Source organism: Osmerus eperlanus, chromosome 24, assembly GCF_963692335.1.
Source record: "Osmerus eperlanus chromosome 24, fOsmEpe2.1, whole genome shotgun sequence".
Classification (NCBI taxonomy): domain Eukaryota; kingdom Metazoa; phylum Chordata; class Actinopteri; order Osmeriformes; family Osmeridae; genus Osmerus; species Osmerus eperlanus.
The window spans coordinates 6,802,832-6,828,786 of record NC_085041.1 but is presented as its reverse complement, the minus strand read 5'-3'; the positions used below and the strand labels follow the sequence as shown (position 1 = coordinate 6,828,786).

The 25,955-nt window shown below is 47.3% G+C and overlaps 3 protein-coding genes across 4 annotated transcripts in view; 2 read left to right on the top strand and 1 right to left on the bottom strand.

Annotated features, from left to right (window-relative positions):
• The first annotated feature begins 162 nt into the window (after positions 1 to 162).
• mfn1b (mitofusin 1b) lies at positions 163 to 19,299 on the top strand. Its single transcript, XM_062450483.1, has 18 exons — positions 163 to 359; positions 904 to 1,066; positions 1,216 to 1,351; positions 1,870 to 2,032; positions 2,812 to 2,936; positions 3,306 to 3,414; positions 8,087 to 8,194; positions 8,424 to 8,577; positions 9,166 to 9,233; positions 11,289 to 11,410; positions 11,802 to 11,928; positions 12,293 to 12,397; positions 12,560 to 12,662; positions 13,531 to 13,757; positions 14,009 to 14,182; positions 14,655 to 14,851; positions 15,466 to 15,600; positions 16,105 to 19,299. The coding sequence occupies exons 2-18, from the start codon at positions 913 to 915 to the stop codon at positions 16,172 to 16,174; spliced, it is 2,277 nt and encodes a 758-aa protein (XP_062306467.1). The 5' UTR covers positions 163 to 359; positions 904 to 912; the 3' UTR covers positions 16,175 to 19,299.
• actl6a (actin-like 6A) overlaps positions 18,217 to 25,955 on the top strand; it is a 24,996-nt gene continuing 17,257 nt past the window's right edge. The window contains exon 1 of the mRNA XM_062450485.1: positions 18,217 to 18,353. The gene's annotated coding sequence lies outside the window, so the exon portion shown is untranslated. The remainder of the gene's footprint in view (positions 18,354 to 25,955) is intronic.
• Positions 19,716 to 25,955, bottom strand: part of LOC134011057 (guanine nucleotide-binding protein subunit beta-4) — a 15,714-nt gene continuing 9,474 nt past the window's right edge. For both annotated transcript variants that reach the window (XM_062450489.1, XM_062450488.1), the window contains 6 exons: positions 25,095 to 25,158; positions 24,600 to 24,762; positions 23,958 to 24,024; positions 23,596 to 23,797; positions 23,046 to 23,262; positions 19,716 to 22,676 (listed from right to left, as the gene is read on the bottom strand). In XM_062450489.1, coding sequence (XP_062306473.1) covers positions 22,570 to 22,676; positions 23,046 to 23,262; positions 23,596 to 23,797; positions 23,958 to 24,024; positions 24,600 to 24,762; positions 25,095 to 25,158 — 820 coding nt within the window. In that variant the 3' untranslated portion in view covers positions 19,716 to 22,569. The remainder of the gene's footprint in view (positions 22,677 to 23,045; positions 23,263 to 23,595; positions 23,798 to 23,957; positions 24,025 to 24,599; positions 24,763 to 25,094; positions 25,159 to 25,955) is intronic.

Here is a 25,955-nt window from a genome sequence, read left to right as displayed (position 1 = left end):
TCGTAAGAAATATGAGACAGACTATGCACAGCACAGTCAATCAAGAGCCCTGAGCGGCAGATACTTGGGATTATTGCCAAGAGGGGAATCTTGGAGGATGGACCCACCACAGATTTATATACAGGGACCCACTGGTTATTCAATGATATGATGCTACCAGCCAACCAAGAATCGTCACTGTTAACTCCGCCCTGTGTTCCTGACCGCTAGCAGAGACAAGGATAACAAATGGAAGGTTAGCGGGGATTGTCAAGTAACCTTTATCAAAAACCTGCACCTGATATAGAGTATTTGTCATATACAGCGAGAGGATTTTCCTGTGGTATGAAAAGGAAGGTTTGGTCCCCTCATACATTGTGGTAAGGAAATACTTATTTTAGAGCAAGACTGACTTGAGCAAGTTGGCTAGTTGCAGCAAGCTAATGCACGCAACGATGGCACGCGTTATAAAACAGCTGAATTCTGAATCATAACATGCGAGTTAGCTCGATGGCAAGATGGCTAGATTAATTTAGTAGGCTAGCAGACATGCCATTTTAGGGAAACAATTGTATATTAAGTGAACATATGCGCTAGTTGGATAGTATTTGTAGCTAGCTAGCTAGAGCTAATACTAACAAGAATCAATGTTCTGATATTTTGACGCTATAAACGTATAGCCGCTAGGGAAGATGACCAATCTGTATTGATTTAATTCTAAAACGAAAGTGACGTGTACAGTGCATTAAGTTTGGACCCTGTTGTCAATTAGATGCGTCTAGGTTCATTATAAGATATAAAATATTGAGCGTAGGTATTTGCTGCTCACTGTCATCTCAACCCACAGTTAGATTGTCAGCTGGCGTTTGATAAATGTTTGACAACATCATAGCTAGCGACATTCTGCCTCTTCCACTCTCCTAGATCTGAAACATGGATTCTCAGAAAGTCCCTCTCCTCCGACGAACGGATTCAGCCCAGGGTGACTTTTCACCTCTGAAACACTTTGTAGTGGCCAAGAAAAAGATCGGTGATGTGTTTGAACAACTCCTGCAGTATGTGAAAGAAGCCTCTGCGTTTGTAGAAGGTGAGTGCTTGTAGCCAGTAGGACATTTAGACAAGCAATGAACACATTTGAGTACTAAAGTAGGCTGTTATTATTGTTAAACAGCTCTGGTTTCTTATGTCTTTTTCTTGTTAAAGTTTCAGTACTTATTTTTGTGTGTTTGTGATTAGATACCTGCCAAAATGAAGCCTTGGAAAACATTGCCAGCCAGGACCAACAGGAGCAGATTCAGGCTTATGCAGACAAACTGGCTGTTATCAAAGAAGTCTTAGCGCGCAGACACATGAAGGTGGCCTTCTTTGGCAGGTACACAAATTGTTGATTTGGGTTAATTCACTGTTCATGTTGTGTGCTGTCTAATCTTTGATTTGTGACCTATACTTCCAAGTTGGTTAAAAGCAAAGTGTGTTACAGAATGTGACTTTGTAGATCTGTATTCATTCAAATCCTTCTGAGCAACGCAAATCTATCTGACAGTTGATTTCCTGGAGCACACTGCATGTTGAAAGAATGATTATGAGACTAGTCTACTTTGCTTTTGGTTTCAGTTCAAAGCCAGCACACACCTTCACAGCACTTCTACCGTGCAGCTGTCTACCTCTGATACACTGAACACATCTTTAATTGTTTCCAGGCCACTTAACATGGGGTGATTGGGTGGAGCATGACCGGTTAAGCCTTCATAGCTTTATATCAACATAAAATTCGCCCACAACTGTTGATCATTTCAGTACGCAGTCTGACCTGATTGTCTGGAACTTACCTTGTCTGGAACGCTAAGTTCAAGGGTGTATTTATTATTATTATGATTGCATCTCCCACAGAACAAGTAATGGGAAGAGCACTGTAGTCAATGCTATGCTGAGGGACCGAGTGCTGCCCAGCGGCATCGGCCACACCACCAACTGCTTCCTGAGCGTGGAGGGCACGGACGAGGACAAGGCCTACCTCAAGACGGAGGGCTCCGAAGAGGAGAAGAGCATCAAGGTAACACACACGTACATCCTTACTGATTGGTTGCTACTATGGGAGGGTCCTAGTCCATCCACCAATAGGATTGGAGTCGGCATACTGTAAGCTAGTGTGGTGTGGTTTGGAGCCGTGTTGTAAGAGCTGTAGAGAGTGGGAGACCTTGTCAGGGGTTGTCAGTTGATGCGCTGACCATGCGGAGGTGCAGATCTCGAGAAAAGGGTTGTCGGCTTGGGTCGGAGTGTCACATGTCGAGTTGGAGGGATGAGGGAGGGTCGAGAGTCGAGAAGTTTTTATTTTCTCACTGTATCCTGATAACAGGGGCAATAAAACCCCTGACTACCAGATAAACTTGTTGTCATAGTGTCTCTGCCGTGGGGCTAGTATGGTTGGTTCAGCTCTGACTACATTTGAACAGACACAAACATGCAAATACTGTATGTTTACACTGGTGTCAGATATCTAAGGTGCAGACCAGTATAATTGGACGAAGAGTACAGTGCTGTTCCTGTTTCAAGGTCACACAGCCTAAATCTAATCAATCTTTCATGTATTCTGTTATTCAGCTCGAACAAGGGAAACATTGTAATATAAAATACCCACAACATTCACTCTTTTGTTATGCGGTTTTGTCCTAAGTCAATAGAGAAGCTGAACTGTTTGTGCTGTGTAGCATCAAGCTAAAGCCAGGTATCCAGAGATAACATGGGCTTAGCAGGGCAAATGATTTCCAAATCCAATAAAAGCCCCAGTCCCAGAATTCAAACGACCTTCCTCCTTCCCTGCCCCTCTCGCAGACAGTGAACCAGCTAGCACATGCTCTGCACATGGATGAGAGCCTGGACGCAGGCTGCCTGGTGCGAGTCTTCTGGCCCAAGACCAAGTGTGCTCTGCTGAGAGACGACCTAGTTCTGGTGGACAGGTGAACAGTGAAACGCCGGCAGACTACACCTCCAACCTTCACCTCCACTCACACCCAGCGGGCCTGCTAAGCTTCTCGCACAGTAGGAGAGAGGCTTATTGTAGTACTATTACACACTTCAGGCCACACTGTTTACTAAACACAGATGAGCTATATGTAGCCGCTCTAGGAAAAACATACTTTTGAATCCCAATGGATGCGTTACTAGTTTGTATCCTTGTTGCGAATTGTAGTTCAACCCGTACTAGATTGTCTGAAACGATCTTGGTTAGACTTATAGTTGAGTTGGTGTAGACTCTTATATCATCTCTGAAAAGACCTTGATGTGTGACCTTGATGTCTGTTGACCTTTCGACCCTGGCCCCACAGCCCCGGGACTGATGTCACAACGCAGCTGGACAGCTGGATCGACAAGTTCTGTCTGGACGCCGATGTGTTTGTTCTGGTCGCCAACTCTGAATCAACCCTCATGAACACGGTAAGAGGAAAGGACAGGCTGGACTTTCTCTCAAAAGACAGACCTGACCAATGGCTGTCCTTCCGAGACCAGCAAACTGGGGCTGTTAAGTAGCTTAGCCATTCCCAAGAGCAGTGTGAACTAATTAACCTAACCTTGCTTGCACTGGCTGTCATTTTTTGCACAATTCTTTATATGCGTGAAATATTTGTGACTATGGTTCCCAGAAATATGTTTGCATTTAAAAGAAGAAAGAACCAAAGAGTAAGAGAAACTCAAGAGTTTTAATTCATGATAGAAGTTCTGTAAACCTATGTGAAATTGCAACCACCAACTTGTATAAGAAGGGCTTACTCATTTCCTTAAGCTTGGAATGGCTAATGGTGCCGAGGTATTGCTAGCTCCATTTGGACCCAGCCCACAGACTCAGCTCTGTTTATGTCTGCTGAAGCATTCACGGTATGTCAGAGCACATTGGCAATCTCAGAGCTTATGAATGCCAAATCTTTTTTAAAGGGGCATGCCCCATAACACCGCCCCCCCCCCCCCCCCCCCGCTCACTGTTGCAAACGGATGTATTTAGGCTATGTTAGGACACAGTCAATCACAGAACACCATAGCTGGAATGTGTTGTCAAACAAGACTTGTTGGATAATCAGCCTCTGATCATTTGGACACACTCTTCCATGCCAAGTGAAGTGACCCACGTGAACTTCTCAGTTCAACAACAGAGGCATCGTTTATATCCAAGTGGTACTGCTTATCTTTTTATCATACAGACTTATTTTACATTTCAAGATAAAAAAATTAATTCAATCCTTGCACACATGCTTATCACTTTTTATTAACTTGTCAATCAAGCACTCTAATTGAGAGCAACTCTAGAAATATGAGTGTTTTATAATGCTTTAGTAAAAAAAATTATATTAGAAAATAGTGGTGGCACAATCCTCTTGATAGAATGCTAAAACGGAAACTTTCACCGCGTCAAAGAAGGAAAAGTGACAACATTGCCTCAGCGCACCCTCCGTCGCATACAAGGACGGTTCACTTTGACAATCATCCTCCTCTTCTTGGGGACGGGCTCGTCCTCTGCTAGGCCATAGTGGTCCAGTGTGGCCTCCCACACCCTCTTTCTGGTCTTGGCCTCAGAGTGGTTCTGGATGACCCCCGGCCGGGGGTGGGCATGGGTCAGGATGGATCCACAAATACTGTTTCCAGTGCTGGAGCCAGAGCTATGGACCAGAGCCTGAACATTGAGGCTGTTGCTGGGCCCAGAGCTGCTGTAGACTGGGGCCTTCGTGTCGTAGCTGGTGCTGGCAAGAGATCTTTGGTGGAAGGTGTTCTGTGGAGCAGTGTTAGATGTTGAGAGGTTTGCGGCTGTCGGGCTGGCCGGAGCAGAGATCATCTCAATGTTATTGGGATAGAGAGCGCTGGAGACTAGTGGCAGGGAGGTGGTTGTGCAGCTTGAGGTGCTAGCTTGCTGTGGTGGAGGGTACGCGGTCATGCTAGAGTTAGCCTGCTGTGGAGGGTAAACGGTGAGGCTAGTGCTGGGATGGTAGCCGTGGGTGCTAGGGCTAGCCTGTTGTGGAAGGTATGCGGTGAAGCTAGAGTTAGCCTGCTGGGGAGGGTAGACATCGTAGTTCAGACCAGGGCCCATGTAGGTGTCAGGAGGCTGTGGTGGGCAGATGGGCTGACCAGGACTTTGATAGTTGCTAGAAATGCTAGAACCAGGGTGCATCCCAGAGCTATGATCAGGGTACATAATAGCAGGATGTGGTGGTGGGCAGATGGGCATGCTAGGCCCATTACAGTAGTAAGCGCTACCATTAGGAGCAGTCATGGTGCCAGGGAAAGCATTGTAGCTGTTGCTGGGCCCAGAGCTGCTGTAGACTGGGGCCTTCATGTCGTAGCTGGTGCTGGCAAGAGATCCTTGGTGGAAGGTGTTCTGTGGAGCAGTTTTGCGTGTTGAGAGGGTTGCAGCTGCCTGTGTCTTGCTGCTGGAGCGGTCATCATAGTCCACCTCCATGTCCTCCACTTCATCCCACAGATCAGTGATCCTCGGGCTGGCCGGAGGAGAGATCATCTCTACGTCATTGGGATAGAGAGAGCTGGAGACTCGTGGATGGGAGGTGGTCGTGTTGCTCCAAGAGCAAGTTGAGGTGCGAGCCTGCTGTGGAGGGTACACAGTCATGCTAGAGTTAGCCTGCTGTGGAGGGTACACGGTCATGCTAGAGTTAGCCTGCTGTGGAGGGTACACAGTCATGCTAGAGTTAGCCTGCTGTGGAGGGTACACGGTCATGCTAGAGTTAGCCTGCTGTGGAGGGTACACAGTCATGCTAGAGTTAGCCTGCTGTGGAGGGTACACGGTCATGCTAGAGTTAGCCTGCTGTGGAGGGTACACAGTCATGCTAGAGTTAGCCTGCTGTGGAGTGTACACAGTCATGCTAGAGCTATTGTGGTAGTCGTAGGTGCTAGTGCTATCCTGCTGTGGAGGGTAGACATAGTAGTTCAGACCAGGGTCCATATAGCCATCAGGAGGCTGTGATGGGCAGATGGGCTGACCAGGACTTTGATAGTTGCTAGGAATGCTAGAACCAGGGTTCATCCCAGAGCTATGATCAGGGTACATATTAGCAGGTTGTGGTGGAGGGCAGATGGGCACGCTAGGCCCATTGTAGTGGTTAGAGGTGCTTCCATTTGGATGACTCATGGGGCTGGGCCACGTCATATCACCAGGGTGCTGTGGAGAGCAGGTATTGACACTAGGCCCAGGGTAGCTCGAGCTGCTAAATCCAGGACCGCTGGAGATGCTAGGTCCAGGGAAGTCAGAGTTGCCAGGGCTGAGAGCTATGGCAGCTGGTTGTGGGGGGAAGATGTAAGTGCTAGTCCCAGGGTAAGTAGAGGCAGCTGGGTCTAGCTGTTGTGGAGGACAGCTAGAGGCCATGAAGTGGCTGCTCGACTCCTGGTGAAACCCTGCAGACCTGCCACTAGCATAGGAGGCAGTCTCGTTAGCCAACAAATGCACAGACAAGGTCTTGTCTGGAGGCTCATCATCCGAGCTGTCTTCATCAGAAGAGTCGATAACGATGATATTGGGATCCACTTTTTTCTTCAGGGCCACATATGCATCCCCTTGGTCTTTGTAGGAGCCCCATGTAGGAGCGGAGAACTGGTTGGAGGGTTGTGTGGAATCTGTAGCTGAAAGAGCAGAAGGAGACTCAAGATGTAGTCCAGAAATCGAACATAATAGATAATCTTTCATATAACGTTTTCGATTAATTTGACCATACATTTTTGGCAACACTTTACCTTAACTTGCGTGTGTTGCTTTGTAATTGAATCGTTTTTAAGTTTATGATTATGGGTTATTACAAAAGTGTAAGAAGGCACAGTATGGAGGAAGGGGTATGTGGTTGTTATAAAGGGCCGTTTATTGTTATGACCAGAACGAGATCAACGTTACCATCCACTTAGCCCTGGAAAGCCCAACCATATGCCATTTTGCTCTTGTATAATAACGTATTGTTAAACGGTAATGAGTTGATATGTAACTATCATGTTGTTACGGAACATATGGCTTTGTAGTTTGGTAGCTATGGCAACCCAAGTGTTTGCACTTTTTTTTTCTCCTGAATTGCTTACTGAATAGTTTCATTTTGGGGGATGAACTGCCCTCCAAACTGATAATTTACCTTACCTTAACCCCCCTTTATTCTGTGTTAAAGCTTTTAACAAACCTAAAGACAAAATTAACTAACATTCAGTATTTTGCTAAGTTTTTAACAAACCTAATGACAAACTTAATGACCACTCTTTCAGTTTTTAAGCTTTAAACACACTGAATTTGATAACTTTATTATAATTATTACTTTTAATAGGAATATAATATTTTTAGTTCTGATTCAGATAATAATTCATATAATAAAATAAAATGAATTTCATTACTCACCAAGGTAATTAACCTGATCCCAAACTGTGATGGGGTTCATTTTCATCATGGTTGCATGGCATGCATGAAAGTAGATCTGGTGTCTTTGAGAACGTTTTGTTTTCTTGTGTAAACTTTTTGGAATGTTTAAAAGTGTTCCAGAATGCTTCCATTGTCTCCATTGGTTCAGAGCCAATTTTGCTGACATCATAATAGGACTACCTCAGTATCTATTGATCCATATAAAATACATACATACAACATGTTTGTTTTCTATAACCTTTATTCTGGTGGTTAACCTTTGGCTAATGGTGGTGCAAGTACAAAAAAACAATGTACAACACAAATAAACAATTCTGTATATCAATATAAAGATTGTACATGTGTGCATCTCCTGAAGTTCCTAGAAAGATTGCCCATAAGACAGCACAAACAGTCACACTCTTTTTTTTAGCCAGCCAGCACATAAATAATCTGTATTATTCCAAGGGTGAAAACAATTCTAATATAGTATACGACGCTAAAGGTGTTCAACCTTGTTCAGACACAACACAGAAATTAGCACGGTACATCCCTCATATAGATGTGTTCTAAAACGTCTGAATCGACAGCAAGGGATATCCGTGCCTACATTCACTAGGCCCTGTCAGACGTATAGAGGAAGATGCAAATGCAGAAGTCAATCCACCATGCAGTGTGTGTACATGTTGCGGTCGGCACCCACCTCACCCCCCCCCCCCCCCCCCTCTGGGCCTCCCGCAGGAGAAGCACTTCTTCCACAAGGTGAACGAGCGCCTCTCCAAGCCCAACATCTTCATCCTCAACAACCGCTGGGACGCCTCGGCCAACGAGCCCGAGTACATGGAGGACGTGAGTAGCTCCTCCTCCAGCCCCGCCCCCATCACACGCACGGCCCGAACACACCTAATAACCATGTGTCCATAATATAGATCTTCTGGGGGGGGGGGGGGGGGTACAGAAAACAGTACAGACTGCGTTCCACACACCGCCTGTGTTCAGTGACCTCCCCTCAGGTCTCAGTATCTGACCGCGTGGCTGGTGTGGGTCAGTTACCCGGGGGGGTTTCTGTCCCCGGCAGGTCCGGAAGCAGCACACGGACCGCTGCGTCAACTTCCTGGTGGAGGAGCTGAAGGTGGTGGACCGCGAGCAGGCCCCCAACCGCATCTTCTTCGTCTCGGCCAAAGAGGTGCTCAACTCCCGCATGCAGAGAGCCCAGGGCATGCCCGAGACCGGTAAGACTATTGGTGTGTGTGTGTGTGTGGTAAAACGAACAGCTGTCTCTTTGCCCATTGTGTAAGACAAATGGTCAAACCAAGAGTAAACAAGGTTTTGTTTTGGTGACCACAGTCAGTATGTTCGTCCTGGAGTGTGTGTGTTTTAGTGACCATAGTCAGTATGTACATCTCAGAGTGTGTGTCCGTGTCCGTCCTGTGTGAGTAGGATACTCAGTATGACATCCCAAATTAGACCCAGCCCTCCAAATAACACTGAGCCTAGCCAAGTTACTGTATGACACTTTGTGAACTGCACTATCAACTCTGGGCATAGCGCTCACAAGGGGACAGGCCACTTATGCAATCACACTCGCTCACATTCTCACAACAACTGACCTTTGCTTTTTAGTGTCTCGTGAGCTCAGTTTATAGCCTGGCGCGTTCTCATGGTCTGTGCTATGGCAAAACACACACACACACTCACCATTTTGTATCTCTATGTACCCCATTTGAGGGTTGAAAATAAATGTCTTATCTAAGATGGCAGCAGCAGGATATGTTGGTTCCTCCATCCTGGTGGCCATGACGGTGTGGTTCCTTTAACAGGTGGCGCTCTGGCGGAGGGCTTCCAAGAGAGGCTCAGAGAGTTCCAGAGCTTTGAGAGGAGGTTCGAGGCAAGTGACCGTGCGGGTGCCAGTATGTAAAAGCATGTGTGTGTGTGTGTGTATGTGTGTGAGAGCATGGGTGTTTGTGCTAACCGTCTTGCGTCTTTCGTGCCGACTGAAGGCTCACCAAATACTATGAAACTGTTGTCCTTTCGGCTTCTACTGATGGAAATAGGACATCAGCACCTACCAGGAGGAGACACCCAGGCTCATATGAAGTCAGTCGACGATGTTTAGAGTCAAGGAGAACCATTCCGAATAGGCCTAGTGGAGAGCGATCACAACGAAAGAATCGTTCCACAGAATCGAAGCAGAATTTAAATTGGATGTGCAGTCGGGGGGGTCAATCCCGGAGGCAAACGCCTCAGATTACAAACCTGGTTTCCTGACCAGTGACCTTGAGGCAGGGTAAAGAGCCCCATGCCAACTCTCCCTCTGCTTCCTGTCGGCCTGGCCTTCGACAGTGTGACACTGTGAACCCGGCGTCAGGGGAATCTGGGAAGATGGCCAAAATAAGCCGTTAGCACAACTATTTACCACCGTCAGTAGTGGCAGGGAGAACATTGCCGTGGTCCAATACAAAAGGAAAGTGTGTGTGTTTGTGTGAGAGAGACCACCAAAAAAAGGTAAAAGGCTGTCTAGATTGGTGTCCTATGCTATACTTTTACGTCAGCCCCCATACCTTACTTAAAAGGTGGTTTTATTTTAAATTTCTCCTATTTTGAAGCCATCCAATGAGGTAGAATCCTAACCTTGTTCCCAGGGTTTCTCTCCTGAAGCGGCACGACTGCTCTCTGGGTCCTAGAGGGAGACCCCCCACTGCCGTGTGTCTTCAGAGTCTAATGTAGCCCGTCTCGAAACGCAGGGATATCGGGAAGAGATACGAGGATTGTAAACGTCAGCACAACACGGCATGCAGCTTAAAATGTCCATACTGGAAAGGATTCACAGAAACGTCCTGCTTGAACCAGTTGGAAGTTTAAAGTCAGACTAGAATAAGCCTAGACTAGGTTAACCAAATGATATCCAAGAAACGCTGAATAGAAGTAAGTTTAAGAAAAGAACTCAGAAAAGAACGTTTTAACCATTCTACCTTCATGGCCCACGTTCTACATTCAGTCTTCAGCCCATCCAGGACCCCTTGTCTCTTCACCAATCGCTCGTCTCCAAACGCAGCCCTCAGTGGCCTCTCAGCCAATAGGAATGTGCGTCATTTGCATCAACCTGCGTCTTCATTGCTGAAGTCTAGATTTGCTAAGGCGAGGACATCCCCCTTTCAGTTCGGTTTTCAGTTGTGTTTGTCTCGTATGTTTGAGTTCTTTCCGTTCCGCCTGCACTTATGTCTTTGTCTGAGTTGTGTTATTGTCAACTAATGGGATATCTTCTGGATATACTGTACATTTGGGAAGGCTTTTAATCTGCCGACTTGATTAGCAATACAAAACCTCCAAAGCACTATTCTTTGGATGCTCCTTGGAATCCTATTGTACTGTCTAGCTGTAGCTACAGTATGTAACTAATCTTCTCACACATTTTTTGTACTTGACACTGTAAACACAGACTTTGGCCCTTTTTTATACATTTTAATTAAATGGATTTCATTTAAAGTCATTTAATGAAGTAAACCATTTAAGAATATGGGCTGAAAATGACAAAGTACCTACATATAATATACCTACGAAAAAGTATACTAAACCCGAATGCAGCATGATGCTAGTCTTATCATGTAGTGTGCAACGATGCCTTCTTTTGTTTAAGTTGTGTTCCTTGAGTTGTATTGACTTTTTGTGTTATGATTTACGCTACCGCTTCACTGCCACGTTACGGTGACCCTGTGAAACCTCGGGGGGCCGCGGGACTGGAGACACAACCCTGCTGCCGCCATGTTTTCTTTGTTTTCTTCACCTCGTCTCTTCCCCTTCCTAGTTGTGTGGCAGCAGGGCTGTATCTAACCCCTTCTTTTGACCCAGCGACTTCACACACACACACACAAACTTGTGTGTGTGTGTGCGTGGCAGCAGCCCCCCGGTTCACCACGGTAACGTGTGTGTTGTGGCCTCGCAGGAGTGTATCTCGCAGTCAGCAGTGAAAACAAAGTTTGAGCAGCACACGATCAGGGCAAAGCAAATCGCAGGGAAGGTCAAAGCCATCATGGACGCCATCAACATCGAGTCGGCCGAGAAGAGGTGGGTGTCCCCGTTCCTCGCCGTGCCCCCTCTCCTGGGGGGGGCATGTCCCGGGGGGGGGGGAGGGGAGGGGAGGGGAGGGGGGGGTGGTGTTTTGTGAGGGGTGAGGTGACTTTGAGCTATGTCAAGATCTCCTCAACACCTGTAGCTTGCGATGGCCTGCCACAATTCATGCTACTGTAGACTGAGTAAGCGGGCGGTTTCCTGATCAGTGGCGCTTCAAGCCCCGCAGTTTTAACCCGATTGAAAGTAAAGGGGTATTCGGTGTATGAATAGGCGAATGGCATGGTCACTTTTACAAATGCACACGGTCACGGCGCCTCGCCAGAGCACCTCCCCGTGCCCGACTGACCTCTGTCCCGTGGTTGGTGGGCGGGGGGGGGGTGTGTAGAGTGCTGTCGCTGGAGGACCGGGAATACCAGATGGACCGTCTGGAGTTTGTGAAGAACCAGCTGAACCTGCTCATCCAGGACATCAAGATGAAGATCAAGACCATCACCGAGGAGGTGGAGGCCAAGGTGACTGACCCCCGACCCAACACCACAGCACTCCAAACCCCTCGCCGGTGTATTGAGAGCGACAGTAGCTGATGTGCTCATGCACTGTTCACCATAATGTGTATTTACATTTTATTCATATATACAGTTATGCTGTAGTTACCCACTCCGATTAGAGGGAGAGAGATGGTTTGGGGCTTATTCATATCACGGCCTCACTCCTGTTTGTTTTGGTGTAGCATGTAGGAGTACATACTGTATTTAGGGGAGCCAAGCATGACAGCAGTAACGTGATCACATATACAGTCATATTACATAACAAACACGCTGTGCCACTGCAGGATTTTGGAGGGTGATGTGACAGCTGTGTGTGTGTGTGTGTCAGGTTTCCAGTGCAATGGGCGAGGAGATCTGTCGCCTCAACGTGATCATCGACGAGTTTCACGCCGACTTCCACCCCTCCCCCCACGTCCTCAAGATCTACAAAACGGTACGCGGGGCCCCACCGTCACTCCTGTTCACCACGGCCTGAAGTTTGGGGGCACCAAAATAAATGTACCGTCTCGTGTGTCGACCTGTTCCGCCAGCCTGACCCCCCCTGTCGTCTCTCTCTCTCTCTCTCTGTCTCTCTCTCTCTCTCTCTCTCTCTCAGGAGCTGCTGGCCCACATAGAGCAGGGCATGGGCAAGAACCTGGCTTTCCGCTGCTCTGACGCCGTCAACGCCTCGGTGCAGTCCTCCCAGAAAGACATGATCGGTACACACTCACACACTCGGGTTATATTTACACAAGCCCCAGTCTTGTCCTTGTGTCATGCCATTCCTCACACACCTCATGAAGCATCCCGTGGAACTGGTGATGGCGTACGCTCGGGCAGTTATCTTGACTAATATGGTTGTATCGTTCTTTGTGAATATGCTGTCAGAGCGCCTGGTATTCTTTTGACCCAAAGGGAAGACATGTGAAGTATGAAAAGCCCAATTTTTTTCCAGGTCCATTTAATATCCTAGAGCCCAAGAATCAAGAGTGTGAAAAAATTAAAATAATAATGTCCGTGTCCACTAGAACTATCAGTTTAGGTTCTGGGTTTTAGTGTTATGCAACCACCCGATTGGGGAGAGAGTTTAACAAACACCTGGACTTAAAATGACCAGTTCAGACTCCCAAAGTCTCTTTCGGCAGAGAGTCAGAGGACAGACTTTACAGTAGAAAGGGAAATAACTTCCGCCTCACTGAATAACAAACACCTGTTGGCTGTATGTTATTCAGTCAGTGGACACTACCTCATAGACTTGTGACTATCATCACAACACAATAAAGGTTACATTAGGGACACATACATATGAATGAATAATATGACAGGAGACATGAACAGATAATAAAGCAATAGCTTATCGATTGTGATTAACATGAGTACAGAAAAGTCCCTGATTTCCCCCGGCAACGAAATGCTGATGCCTCGGTGATACCAGGTGTTGTCTTATAAAGCGTGTAGGTTTTCCTTACAGGAAGGTATGAATTCCTAGAAGTCTGACACCCGACAGACCTGTTTGACGGTGTGTTTGTACCCTCTCTCCCCCCTCCCTCTCTCTCCCCCCCCCCCCGCCCCCCCCCCGCCCCACAGAGAGCCTGCAGCCTCTGCTGCCCCCTGCTGTCCAGACCCAAATCCACATGCTGATCCCCAACAGGAAGTTTGACCTGAGCTACGACCTCAACTGCGCCACGCTCTGCTCCGACTTCCAGGAGAACATCGAGTTTCGCTTCTCCCTGGGCTGGAGCGCCCTGGTCAACCGCTTCTTGGGGCCCGCCAACGCCCAGAGGGCCCTCAAACTGGTGGACCAGAACTTCCAGGTAACACCGTTGGAATCAAGCGTCCTCTTTGACTGAATTTGGGAATATGCCCTGTTGGTGTTGATTTACGTTTGTCATGTCTAGTTTGAAAACATCTGAATACCGTTCATTAATGATTGAACGATGTACAAGGTAGACTAGGAATTAGCATCAATTCATAACATGAACATTCTCAAAACGTAAATGGTGGGGAAAAAGTCAACTTCTCTACTGTATCCTCCCCACACACACACACACACACACACTCTCAGGTCCCACGCCCGGCACTGCCCATGGCCCGCACCCCCTCCAGCGGCCCCCCCGCCTTGGCCCCGCCCCAGGAAGGGGCCCTCATGACCCAGGAGGACCTCATGCTGTCGGTGGCCACCAACCTGGCGTCCCTCACCTCGCGCACCTCCATGAGCGTGGTCATCGTAGGCGGAGTGGTGAGCGTTTCGCCTGCCCAACCTGGCAACCACGGCTAGCCTGTGGCACACAGCTACCCTCCTGGAAAACGGAGACTGACGGCCAGTCTTTGGGGAAAATGGAAGGATTGATTTGGCGATAATATAACCCATTACCCATTTTCATCAGTTTTTATTTATTTATATTCCCGTGATTTGACAAGAAGTAAACAGATACACAAACCAGATACACCATAGATAAGATAACGACTCTATATATAACATCTGTCTGTCTCTCTTTCTGTCTCTCTCTGTCTCTATCTCTGTCTGTCTCTCTCTGTCTCTCTCTCTGTCTGTCTCTCTCTCTGTCTCTCTCTCTGTCTGTCTGTCTGTCTCTCTCTGTCTCTCTGTCTGTCTCTCTGTCTGTCTGTCTCTCTCTCTGTCTCTCTGCCTGTCTCTCTGTCTGTCTCTCTCTCTGTCTGTCTCTCTCTCTGTCATCATCCGTGTGCTGCAGGTGTGGCGAACGGTGGGCTGGAGGCTGATCGCCCTGTCGGCCTCGCTCTACACCCTGCTGTACCTGTACGAGAAGCTCACCTGGACCACCAAGGCCAAGGAGCGGGCGCTCAAGCGCCAGTTCGTCAACTACGCCACGGAGAAGCTCCAGCTCATCGTCAGCTTCACCAGCGCCAACTGCAGCCACCAGGTCCAGCAGTAAGTCCTTCCCTTCCCTTCGGCGGGGCGACAAACCGGTTCCGGAACGTTCCACCACACGTTTTCACTCGTAACCTGTCCAAAAAACCCAGCCCTTTTTTCTATTCTGAAACCTAGCCAGTGTTCTTTTGAAATATTTTTTTGTAGTCATTGCCATGCCGATAAACGTAAGCCAAAGTTGCGTGACACATTGAAAGACGGCGAGTGACTTCATAATCCGGATCCTGTATCATGTATAGGTCCTGTATAAATCATTAATCGGATTTACTAGACGTGTGGTGCAAATACTCCTACTCATTTGCAACCAGTGGGTAGAATTGAGGACTTTGAACTCCCAAGAGGAGTTCACACCAAGCCTGTCACGCTTGTTGACGCACACTTCAAAATCGACACATTTTCAAGATTTATTTAGTTTTTTCCCTCTCAATCGTTTGAGAACCTACAACCTACGGTACAATGACGGTAATTATTAACACTTTCTCCATCCATGCGTACTCATCCCTGCAGCGGTATTTTACTAACAGCGGAAACTTGCCCCCCCCTCCCCCCACTTCCCCTGGGAAGCTCTTAATAAATAAACGAGTTGACGCCATGACCTTTCCCGCGTTGCCCAGGGAGATGGCCTCGACCTTTGCGCGGCTGTGCCAGCAGGTGGACCTGACGCAGAGGGAGCTGGAGGGGGACATCAGCCGCCTGACCACCAAGGTCCAGCAGCTGGAGAGCGTCCAGGGCCACTCCAAGATCCTCCGGTCAGTCCCCGCCGCCCTCGGCCGGCCTACCTGGGCCACTCACCAGCCCCCCAGTAGAACACAGGAACCAAACATTTGATTCCCCCCCCCCCCCACGATGGCTTGTAGTACTTGTTGTTTGATTCCGATGAGGGTTAGCCACTTTTTTTCCATTTGGAATATTTCAGCATATCCAAGCATAGATATTCTTTTAGGGGAGTGGTCTAGCTCAGTGGGAGAGACTGCAGATCAAGAGGTTGCAGGTTCATATCCCCCCCATTACACTTTGCTTGGATTCAAGCTTCTGCTTCATAAATACATTAAATGTATTATTCATACTGGGCATTTCCACTTTCCATGACAGAGCACTGAAGTACTCTGTCATTTATCAATGGCGTTGCAAAAAGTGGGTCTGAAACTGTGTGCCGACGCTCATCTAGAAGCCGTCGCTCCAACTCCCTCCCGAGTGCCAGTACATGAGCTCATGTGTCGTGTTGTGTTGTGTTCTCTCCCCCACCACCCCAGACACAAAGCCACAGAGCTGGAGATCCTGCTGGAGACGTTCACGGCCCAGTATCTCCAGCCTCCGCAGTGATGGACAGCCATCGCCACAACCCCCTCTCTCTAGCTCTCTCTCTCGAACCTCCAGCTCGAGCACCTGGTGTCGGCCTAGGCCTGTTTGGACCCCCCCCCTTCTGACTTGACTGCCCCCCCCTTTTTTTTCCCCCCACCGCCGTTTTTACGACATGGGTTATGAGAACAACACAGGTCCACCCTCAACAGCCCCTCCCCCCCTCCCCTCAGGACATCTCTCCTCCGAGGAACAGATGTTTGTAAGTGTGTGTTCCCGCGCTGCGAGTAACCAGAACTGCAGCAAACCAGAACTGCAGAACAAAAACACACTGCCTGTAATACAAATGTTTTTGTTTTTGTATGGCGTGCGAGTCGGTGGTGTGAATGCGTTCTGAAGACTCAGACGGTACAGGATCAATCCGAAAACCTTCACGCAGCTGGAAGACTAGTGGTCCGGTGCTGTATGTTGACACTACTGTACTCCTGACTGTGAATATGCCTTTCAACTAACTTCTGAAGTTTAGCGTGTGTAAAATATTTGTAGATTCCGATTTTGTTCCTGCATGGCGATTTTTATTCAGAGCAGAGAATGCTCTGGCTACTTGTGGCAAAGGTAAAACTAACAACAACAAAAAGGATGATCAGTGTGAATTATCAGGACCCACGCGTACTCGCAACCTGAAAGAGTGTAACTTGAAGGAGAAAGGCCGTTGTTCACTTGAGATTCTTGTTCATAAGTGAAACGGTATTCATGATTTCGGAGAACTCATGTCCAAACTAGGAAATTGAAGCTGTATAGATTGTAGCTTTTTGATAACTTGAACCATTTTATAAGTTACCCTGTTGTTTCTACTAATTTGACCTTTAACTGAGAATTTAAACCTTTTCACTTGTATCAAAGACAGTTATTTTCTTCCTTGATGAATGTGAATTCTTATACCTCCTGATTTGAGAATCCACTGTATTAAATTACTACTTGCCATGTAATTTGAGTTCTATGAAAGTTTGAGTCAGTGGTATATGGCAATTCCTGCAAATCTCTACATGTCCAGGCGATATTGCACACGGTCATGAACAAATGACAATGCCTCATTTGATGCCTCACAGGCAAAAATACTTTTTTTTAACCCTTTACCTCTTAAGAATCCAGTCAAATTTGCCTAAATGCCAAACAAGGCATACCCAATGTAAATTGAAAGCTGTTCTTGAACAATTTGGAGTACATGCAGTAATGGAAGCTTGAACACAATGAAATGTAAAGTTTTTATTTCCGCCTAGATTTTGTTTTGCAAACAGATGCATGAAGAGGCCTAGGTGGGAGGTAATATATAGAAGACACAATGGGACCACAGCATGAAGCCTTACCTAATCCAAGACAAAAGTCGATTATAATACCACAATATATTCATATTTTACATGTTTTTCTAAGGGTACATCCAGGCGTGGAGACTCCAAAAGGACCCTTGGTAACCAAGGTCAAATACTTAGGATAAAAAGGTATTACTTTTCATAATTGTTGTCTGTAATGAAAGGTGGTACTTAGAACTATCATATCTCATAGCGATATCCCCTTTTAGTATTGCTGAAACACAGCAACGGAAGAATAAACACATTTAGAGTGCTTTATCTGATTCATCAGTATTTACCCAGAAAAAGCCCTGCTTCTGTGAGCCATTTGGCGCGTGGACTTTTACTTTGACAGTTCCAAAGTTACCCCTAATGTTGCCTATTGGCCACTGCAGAATTTCATTGGCTATACAGTTAACAGGCATATTTATGAACCAACTGAAGCCAATTTCAATTTTGTACCAAAGAAAGAGGCGGTGGGGGGGCAAGACGCACTCATTTCGGGAGCCACCTGGTTGGCTTTAGAAGCCGATGGACAGGGCATGGAAGCTCCTATTGGGTCAAATGACGTGTTGCACTCTGAGGTCAGAGTGCAGTGGCCATTTTGACACCAATATATCGTAAATATTCAGAAGCGAACCGAAGTTAGGACCAATTGTATGTGAGTGACTGGTCTCTTCAGTTGGCAAAGTCAGAATGATGCAACAAGAGTTCATGGCTATTTATTTATGGATGTAATACATGGTTTTCGACAACATACTTTACTTGGTTAGATAGTTTGGACCTTTGGAAATGTAACCAGACCATTTTTATTAGGATGTTTTGCACAACTGGACAACTCGAAGCCTTCTTAGGTGAGTAGTCTCTCTTTACGTTCATGTTGTTGACACATTCATGGTCAGACAAATACATTGATTGTACCTGCTGTTGCGACTCGATCTTGTAATGGTTTATGTCAATAGAATCACAAGACTCGTAGCTTTGCAACGATATATGGCATGTGTAGCAGTCCAAAAAAAGTGTTGGGGGGGGGTGCATGGCCCGCTCATATCACTATTCATGGTTAGCTTTTTGCAAGCATTTAAGTTGGCTTCAACAATGCAGTTATGTGAAAACCATGGGTTTACGTTTGAATCCAAGGTCAGACTGTTTCGACTTTGTAGGACACAAATTCTTATCAACTCCGATTATCCTTGGTTAAAAGCTTTTTTTTTCTCTCTCTTTTTTTATTGGTTACAATATCAACTCATGGCAACATATCGGTATCACCAAGCCACTGTACAAATACAAAAAAAAAATCTGGTGTGAAAAAGACTATAAAAAATTATTCCATAACAAGTGATTTTATAATTTTCACACAATAGCACTGTAAGAGAAATCATGGCACCAAGTCCCTGGTTTTCACTGGCTTAAACACACACACACACAAAACAATAAATAAAGGAAACAAATCTAAGAAGACTGTTGGGATCGATCGGAGAGCCCGGGGGGTGTGGGTTTGGTGACGTGGTGATCACCATGAACTGTAACACGTATCATTAAAAGGAAAATGATCTGGGTGTTTTCTACTAATTGAGCGCTTGGTTCTCTTGAGCCATGTTACGATTTCTTTCAAAGTCCAAGAAAGTGGTTAGTTGCAGTTTGGCCCTTCAAATTGCCCATCGGCAGAAACGTAAACAAAAACAAACAAAAGATGTACAGTCTGCAGATGAAGGCAAAGCACCCTAGGATGTCGTGAATGCTCTTTATACCCCGTTGCATCCGAATGCAGAACTGTGGATGACCATGGATCTAATTTAATAGCGTGGTAAAAAGTTTGGCAAGGCTTAGCACCTTATGAGTAATGAACCCTGGGAACAGGCACAAAGACCAGTCAGGCATGTGGAAACACGGTCATTATTTCTGGTCCAAAAGGTTTAATACTGTTGTTCACACAGAGCTCTGCGATGACTGTTTTGCCACTCAATGTTAAAGGACGCATCCCTTTTGTTACAGTTACGTGTGATAGTACAGCATAAGGTCAGCTGACATGCACTGAGGAAATCGTTACTTGTGGATCCATTGGTACAAACTTCATTTTACAACGGCATTGTAACCTGCCTTTGTCCTGTCAGTCTTCACTCACTGGATGGAAGTCAGTAGTGGGGGGAAAAATAGATCACAAATCGTCAGAGAGGAAATAAAACGTACAATATTTTGAAAACCCATCATCTTAATCTGGGGAACATCGGACTTTATTCCAGGCTACACGTTAATAGTACTTCAATGTGATTTGGGATTTGATTTAAGTCAAGGACTGGCACTTCTGTACGCAAGCAAAAAGTAGTAAGTAATAGAATGACGCCAACATGTTTTCAGTTCACAGCTCAGGGTCAGTGGGTAACATTGGCACAAATGAAGAAAGTAACACTTATCAAAAGACGTCTGTCACCCACTTGGATCAGTGAGAACCCCAACACTGATATGCAATACACTTTACATCCAATGATGTATTTGTGAGGCAATAAAAAGCCATTTCCTTTCATGTGTTCTCTCAGAATGAATGAATGCAAAGCCGCTAAAATGCACAGCTAAAATAAACAAGCTACTAGAATCACTATGATCAAAAGGGTTTTCTCGGCAATCAACAAATAAATACAACATATTGTACGGTAGAAAGCAAAGATTGTATAAAATAATTTATAGCACTTTTAACAAGAGCTGCATGGCATTACTGTTCTGTTTTGTGGACATCTGTCAACCCGACTTTAGTGTTTACTAGTGTTGATAAGGCTGTCTGCAGCTTTCTGGAAATCAACATTACAGTTGTATTTGTTGGAAAAACATCAACCCGCCTCAACCCAGCACTCATTTAAAACATACCTATATGGTTTTCTAAGACTATGAAATATGTGCATTGGCATCGCAAGGATTGACTCAACATGAAAACACCTCTGGATTAGGGCACAAAGTCCTCTTTTGCAGAGGTGAAACCCAAGCATGCACACTGTATGGTAAGGCAGGATGGACACGCCGTAGACAAGGGAGAACCACTCGGACGCAGCCCGCCTGTTTGAGTGGTTCTCATATCACTAGGGTGCAAGCCTAGGCACCTATGATTTCCAGGGTTTCAATCCAAAAGAACTCAAGTCTTCAAAATGAAAAAAATCTGGTGTTAATGGTACATCGTCGACGCAAATGACAAAAACATTTTCCAAGATATCTTCCTCTACTGGTGAATACGTTGTGCTCTGCTTACATTTGGACTACAGTCGAGTGTGTGTGTGTGCGTGTACTGTATGGGTGCATTATCTAATCTCTCTACCAAGTGAACATTCTTCTACCAAGTGTACTCTCTTTGCTAGCAATACTTAACTGTTCATAACATTGGTTTTGGTGAGGAAAAAACATGAACGTGGTAAATACAGACAAACTTTGGAAGGAAAGAAAAAAAGCTTATTTTACAGGCTCATTGTGGCACTGGTGAGATTGAGTGGCTGACAAGATTTCCGAACCGAGATTTTCTCAGCCTACATGGATGGCAATGATGGAATTACAAATCATGACATGAGGAAAAGGAGGAGGCGGCTTACACGCACGCCGCTCACGGGGATCCGCGTCGGCGGTCTGGCCTCTCCCAGACCCCCCCCCCCTTTCTCCTCCTCCTGGCCTGTGTGTCCTTTTTAAGGGTTTCAATACTTCTTTACCAGCTGGGAAGGGACACTATAGCGCCTCCAGCTTTAACACAATGACAATACACTGACCCTTCTACTACAGGGAGAGATGGGAGGCGTGGCTATTTCAGGGGTGAGTGACACTAGAAGTGAGTGATACAAAGTGAAGCACTGCATGTCACAGTGGTGGATTGGCGAAAGGCGTGCGTGAGGACACTCGATAAAACCCGCTCTAGAGCTAGAGACGAGTAAGCTGTGGTTTCATACGGTTTTGATATGGTTCGCTTTTTGACAACAAGCTCGTTTACACCTCCTGGTTACTAGACCATGAAGGGGGGGGGGGGGGGGGGGCCTAAAACCGTGTCATTTTCGAAAAACAAACGAATCGATACCCATCCATAAGCATACACTACACACAACCACAGCAGCTTCTGTTGAAAAAGAGAAACCATATTCGTCTTTTTTTTGTTGTTTTGTTTTTCTTGTTTTTTACGGAGAGAACGGCGGATACGATTCGTATCTTAATTGGTTACCACACTTCTAGAATGGACGTACAGTATAAGTACAGTATGTTAGTCACAGTACGTGTGTGTATGCTTGGACGTGACCGTCACACCTACGCACATGCATAGCAACATGTACATGGAGAGTACATGAGACGGGAGACAACTTTTTATCGTGTAGTACTGTGAATATTATGTACATGAAACAAAGGCAAACATAAGGCAGAAAACCAAAAATCAAACTCAAAAAAGGAGGGAAAAGAAAACTACCAAAATATATACATACACATTATATATGCATATATGATGCATATATACACACATAATGCTATACATATATATACTGTATTTATACATACATTTACATATTACACACTGACTGTCCTCTAGTTTGGCGGTAACCACGGTAACATGCGCGCTTGTCCCTCTGTCCACGAACAAAGGGACACCAGTTGTACTTTTTTTTTGTTTTTTTTGTGTTTTTCTCCCCACTCTCACTTTTTCTCTAACCCCCCCCCCCTCCCCCCCCCCATCTCGTCTCCTTGCTTTTTGATTGAACAACTCGACTGTACGTACGGAAAAACTCGTGTGTAATAGGTGGGTAAAAAAACGTCACTTGGAAAGGTAGAAAGAGTTGTTGACTTTCTCACAGCGGTGGCAGAAGGAGGTGGGGCGGGGGGGGGGGTAACGAACGGGTGGGTGGGTGGGTGGCTCACTGGGTCGGACCAGGTCAGGTGGGTTGGGAGGGGGCGAGGGAGGGGGGCTGGGTTTGGGGTGGTGGGGTGCTTGAGTGGAGGTGGTGGGGGGTCAGACACAGTGTTCACCCTCAGGTCCAGCCCAGCCGAGGGTTGGGTTGCGGGGGGGGGGGGGTAGGTGGCGAGAGGAGGGCTGGTGGGCGTAGCGGGGTGGCTGCGCTAGTTCCAGATCCGGAGGAAACTGTCCCATGAGCCCGTGGCTACAGCCATGCCGTCGTCCGTCACACCTAGGCAGCTCACCCTGTTGTCGTGACCCGCCAGAACACCTGCAGGGAGGTAAGAGAAGCAACATTGAAGAAGGAAAAAAACAGAAAAAAAAAGACAGGAGAGAAAGAGGGGACGCAAGAGGAAGGAAGAGAATAGGAAAGTCATTAGTAGTAGTGGAAAAAAAGTCTCAAGCCAAACTACAGTGACTGGAGACCTATCCGGATGACAGACAGTAACATAATACATCATCCATCAGCATGCTTCCCTCTGCTCGCCCAGAAGCAAGTGGCCAGAACAGAAAGCTAATAAAAGGCCTAGTAAAAAAAAAAGAAGAAATCATTTCCAAACTCGACACCGCACAAGCTTCTGGTCAGCAGCCGGGGACTGGTTGAGGTGAGGGCTCGCTAAGGGGGGGGGGGTTTACTGACCGGCGCGCTCGGCCTTGAGGGTGTCCCACACGTTGCAGTTGAAGTCATCGTAGCCGGCCAGCAGCAGGCGGCCGCTCTTGGAGAAGGCCACCGAGGTGATGCCGCAAATGATGTTGTCGTGCGAGTACATCATCAGCTCCTGGTCGGCACGCAGGTCGAACAGCCGGCACGTGGCGTCGTCCGAGCCCGTGGTGAAGGCATTGCCGTTGGGGAAGAACTTTTGGGGGGAGGGGGGGGAGGAAAAGGTTAGGATCCGGGGGGGGGGAAAGGTAGGTCTAATCATCGGGCTAGGGTTCAGGTTTTTTAATGTGACGTTGGTTATACTGAGGTGGGTCTCGTTCGCATGTCCTAGGGATGATACTCTTTAGGTAGGGTTAGGACAGTACATTTCAAATATCTTGTCGACGTTTATCCTTAAGGTATTGATGAGGTCTGGGGTCAAACATTCGAGACACAAGATGGATTCGATGGCATATGGACATTTGGCTCGTCCAAGAGGTCAACACCGTTCTAACAGGTTACAGACACCTAGGTGGTTTGTGGTACTCACGCAGACGGCGTTGATGTCGGAGACGTGGCCCGTGAAGGACTGCCTGCACATGCCATCCCGGACGTCCCATAGCTTGGACGAGGCGTCGCACGCCCCCGAGACGAAGGTCCTGAAGTCGGGGCTGAGCGACAGGCTCATCACGTCCCCCGTGTGGCCCGAGAACGAGGTGGCCATCTGGCCCGTCTCGATGTCCCATAATGCACTGAGAAGGGGGGAAGGAGGGGGGGGTTAAAAGCACAGCCGCGAGATTGGAGTTTTTGTTTTTTTGGACGCGCGGGATGCCTTTTGTTTGTTTGTTTTCGGTTTGAAGCCTTCCGCCGTGTCTGCTGCTGTGTGTGTGTGTGTGTGTGTCAGGGACTCACCAGGTCGTGTCCCCGGAGCTGGTGACGATCTGGTTGTCGTCCAAGAAACGACAGCAAGACAAATAGCCTGAAAACAAGAAGGGGGGTGGCGCGAAAAAAAAGATATAAAGAAAACGTATCGACAGGTCAAATCCTACTGGCAGACGTTTCTTTTTATGACGTGCGTCTTTCTTGGGGGGGGCAACCTGGCGGTATCTAGGTGGAGCCGTTTACCCCCTTCACAGTGGTGGCAGATCCACAGGGGGGGGGGGCAGCAGATGGGGACAGCCCTACCTTCTGGGGGGGGTGAGGGGGTGTTCATTAATGGGCATGAAAAGCTGTTCATATTTTGAACTGCAGGGGGTCACGTAGGGTCATATACCAATACTTGATAACAGTAAACCAGACTTAATCAAAGTGGTTCTGTTCCCAGGATACTGGTAAACCTATGGGTGGTGTATTTTGATGTATGTGAAACGGTTGTTCAGATTGATCGGAGGTAGATGAATTTCCACCTCGAGTTCGGTTTTAGTGACGCCAATTGGGAAAAAAGCCCACAACATTGGACAAACAGAAAACAGAAACAGAAAATAGGCGGAATTAGTCAGTCGACAAAAAATGGCGGCGGTGGTGGGGGGTGAGATGGACGGGGGAGGGGAGCACCTGTGTGTCCGGGCAGCTCCCGGGTGACGCGCACGTTGCCCTCGCGTGTCTTCAGGCTGTAGATGGAGCAGATGTTGTCCAGGCCGCCGCACGCCACGTAGTTCCCCGAGGGGGCGTAGGCGCACGTCATCACCCACGACGAGCGCAGCGGGATGGCGTGCATCTGGGGCGGAAGGATACGCGCGTGTTACGGGGGGGGGGGGGGGGGGGGGGGGCGGGGCTCTGCCCCGGCTCGGAGGAATGAGATGCAGGACAAAAACAACAACAGCAACTGCCTTCTCCCAACCCTTAATCTTAACCCTTTGCTTAGGTGTATGACTATCAGTGATGTTCCTCAGAGAGTAGATTTAGCCAAGCGAAATGTCTCTGTGTCTAAATGAAGTCCGAAGCTACAATCTGGGTAAAGCAGCCATCTTAATTCCAATCTTTTTTATTAGCCTCAGTCTCCATATTAGGGAGAGCTTGCGTTGAGTTCAGTGCTGGCGGTACTCTTACCTTGTTTGTTGTGTAACTATCCCAAATGATCAACTTGCCATCTTGGGAGGCGCTTACAAGTAACCTAGACACCCAAAAAGGGAAAGGCAGGTTGAAAAATCAGCTGCAACGGTTTGGGTTTTGTTATCACGAAATCCTTTCAAGGCAGTTCCAATTTAGTGAACTCCTAGCCCCAGCCCCAGCCCCTAACCCTCCCCTCCCTCCCTCCCCCTGGTGGGACACCCCTCATGCCAGGATCGCAGTCAGAGCCATCTAGGATAGCGGACACTTTGGATGTGCCATTTCATGCAATATTCATCACCCCAGTTATCTGAAAGGCTCGACAGTTGAGGGGGAAGGGGGGGACAGAAGAGAGAGAGAGAAGCGGGGTGTGGGGGAAGGGAAGGAGCGAGGGAGGGAGGGGGCAATCGAAAGAGGGAGAGGAGCGGCTGGTGGAAGGGAGAGGAGGAATGGAGATATACGGAGAGGGAGGGAGAGACAGACAGGGGGTCTCTCCCTCAGCCTCACCCCCACCCCCCTCTTGCCACCCTTGGCTCGGTGTTTCCGTCTCTCCAGTGAGAGGAAGTGGGCCGGCACCCATCTGTAGCGAGCCGGGAGCACAATCAAGGTAGCACTGTGGCGCTGAAATGTCAACGGCTGTATATAAAATAAACACAGGCAGCTTGTCCTCCAGGTGGTTCACCCAGAGTGCAGCAGCGCACACACACACACACTCTCTCTCTCTCTCTAATTATTTGGCAATATCAAGAATGACCTGCAATGCAAACTCAACCAAAACATGGCATACGTAAAAAGCTGTATTGCAGCAACTCTGCTTTCGGTCAGACGGGTTGCCAAACTGCTTCCCTGATATGAACCAAA

What these genes read in the sequence shown, in the direction of transcription:
- mfn1b (XM_062450483.1), top strand. Translation starts at nt 913, where the DNA reads ATGGATTCTCAGAAAGTCCCTCTCCTCCGACGAACGGATTCAGCCCAG. An exon ending in GACCTAGTTCTGGTGGACAG is followed by an intron (nt 2,937 to 3,305) that starts GTGAACAGTGAA and finishes CTGGCCCCACAG; the next exon opens with CCCCGGGACTGATGTCACAA. An exon ending in GGCCACTCCAAGATCCTCCG is followed by an intron (nt 15,601 to 16,104) that starts GTCAGTCCCCGC and finishes CCACCACCCCAG; the next exon opens with ACACAAAGCCACAGAGCTGG.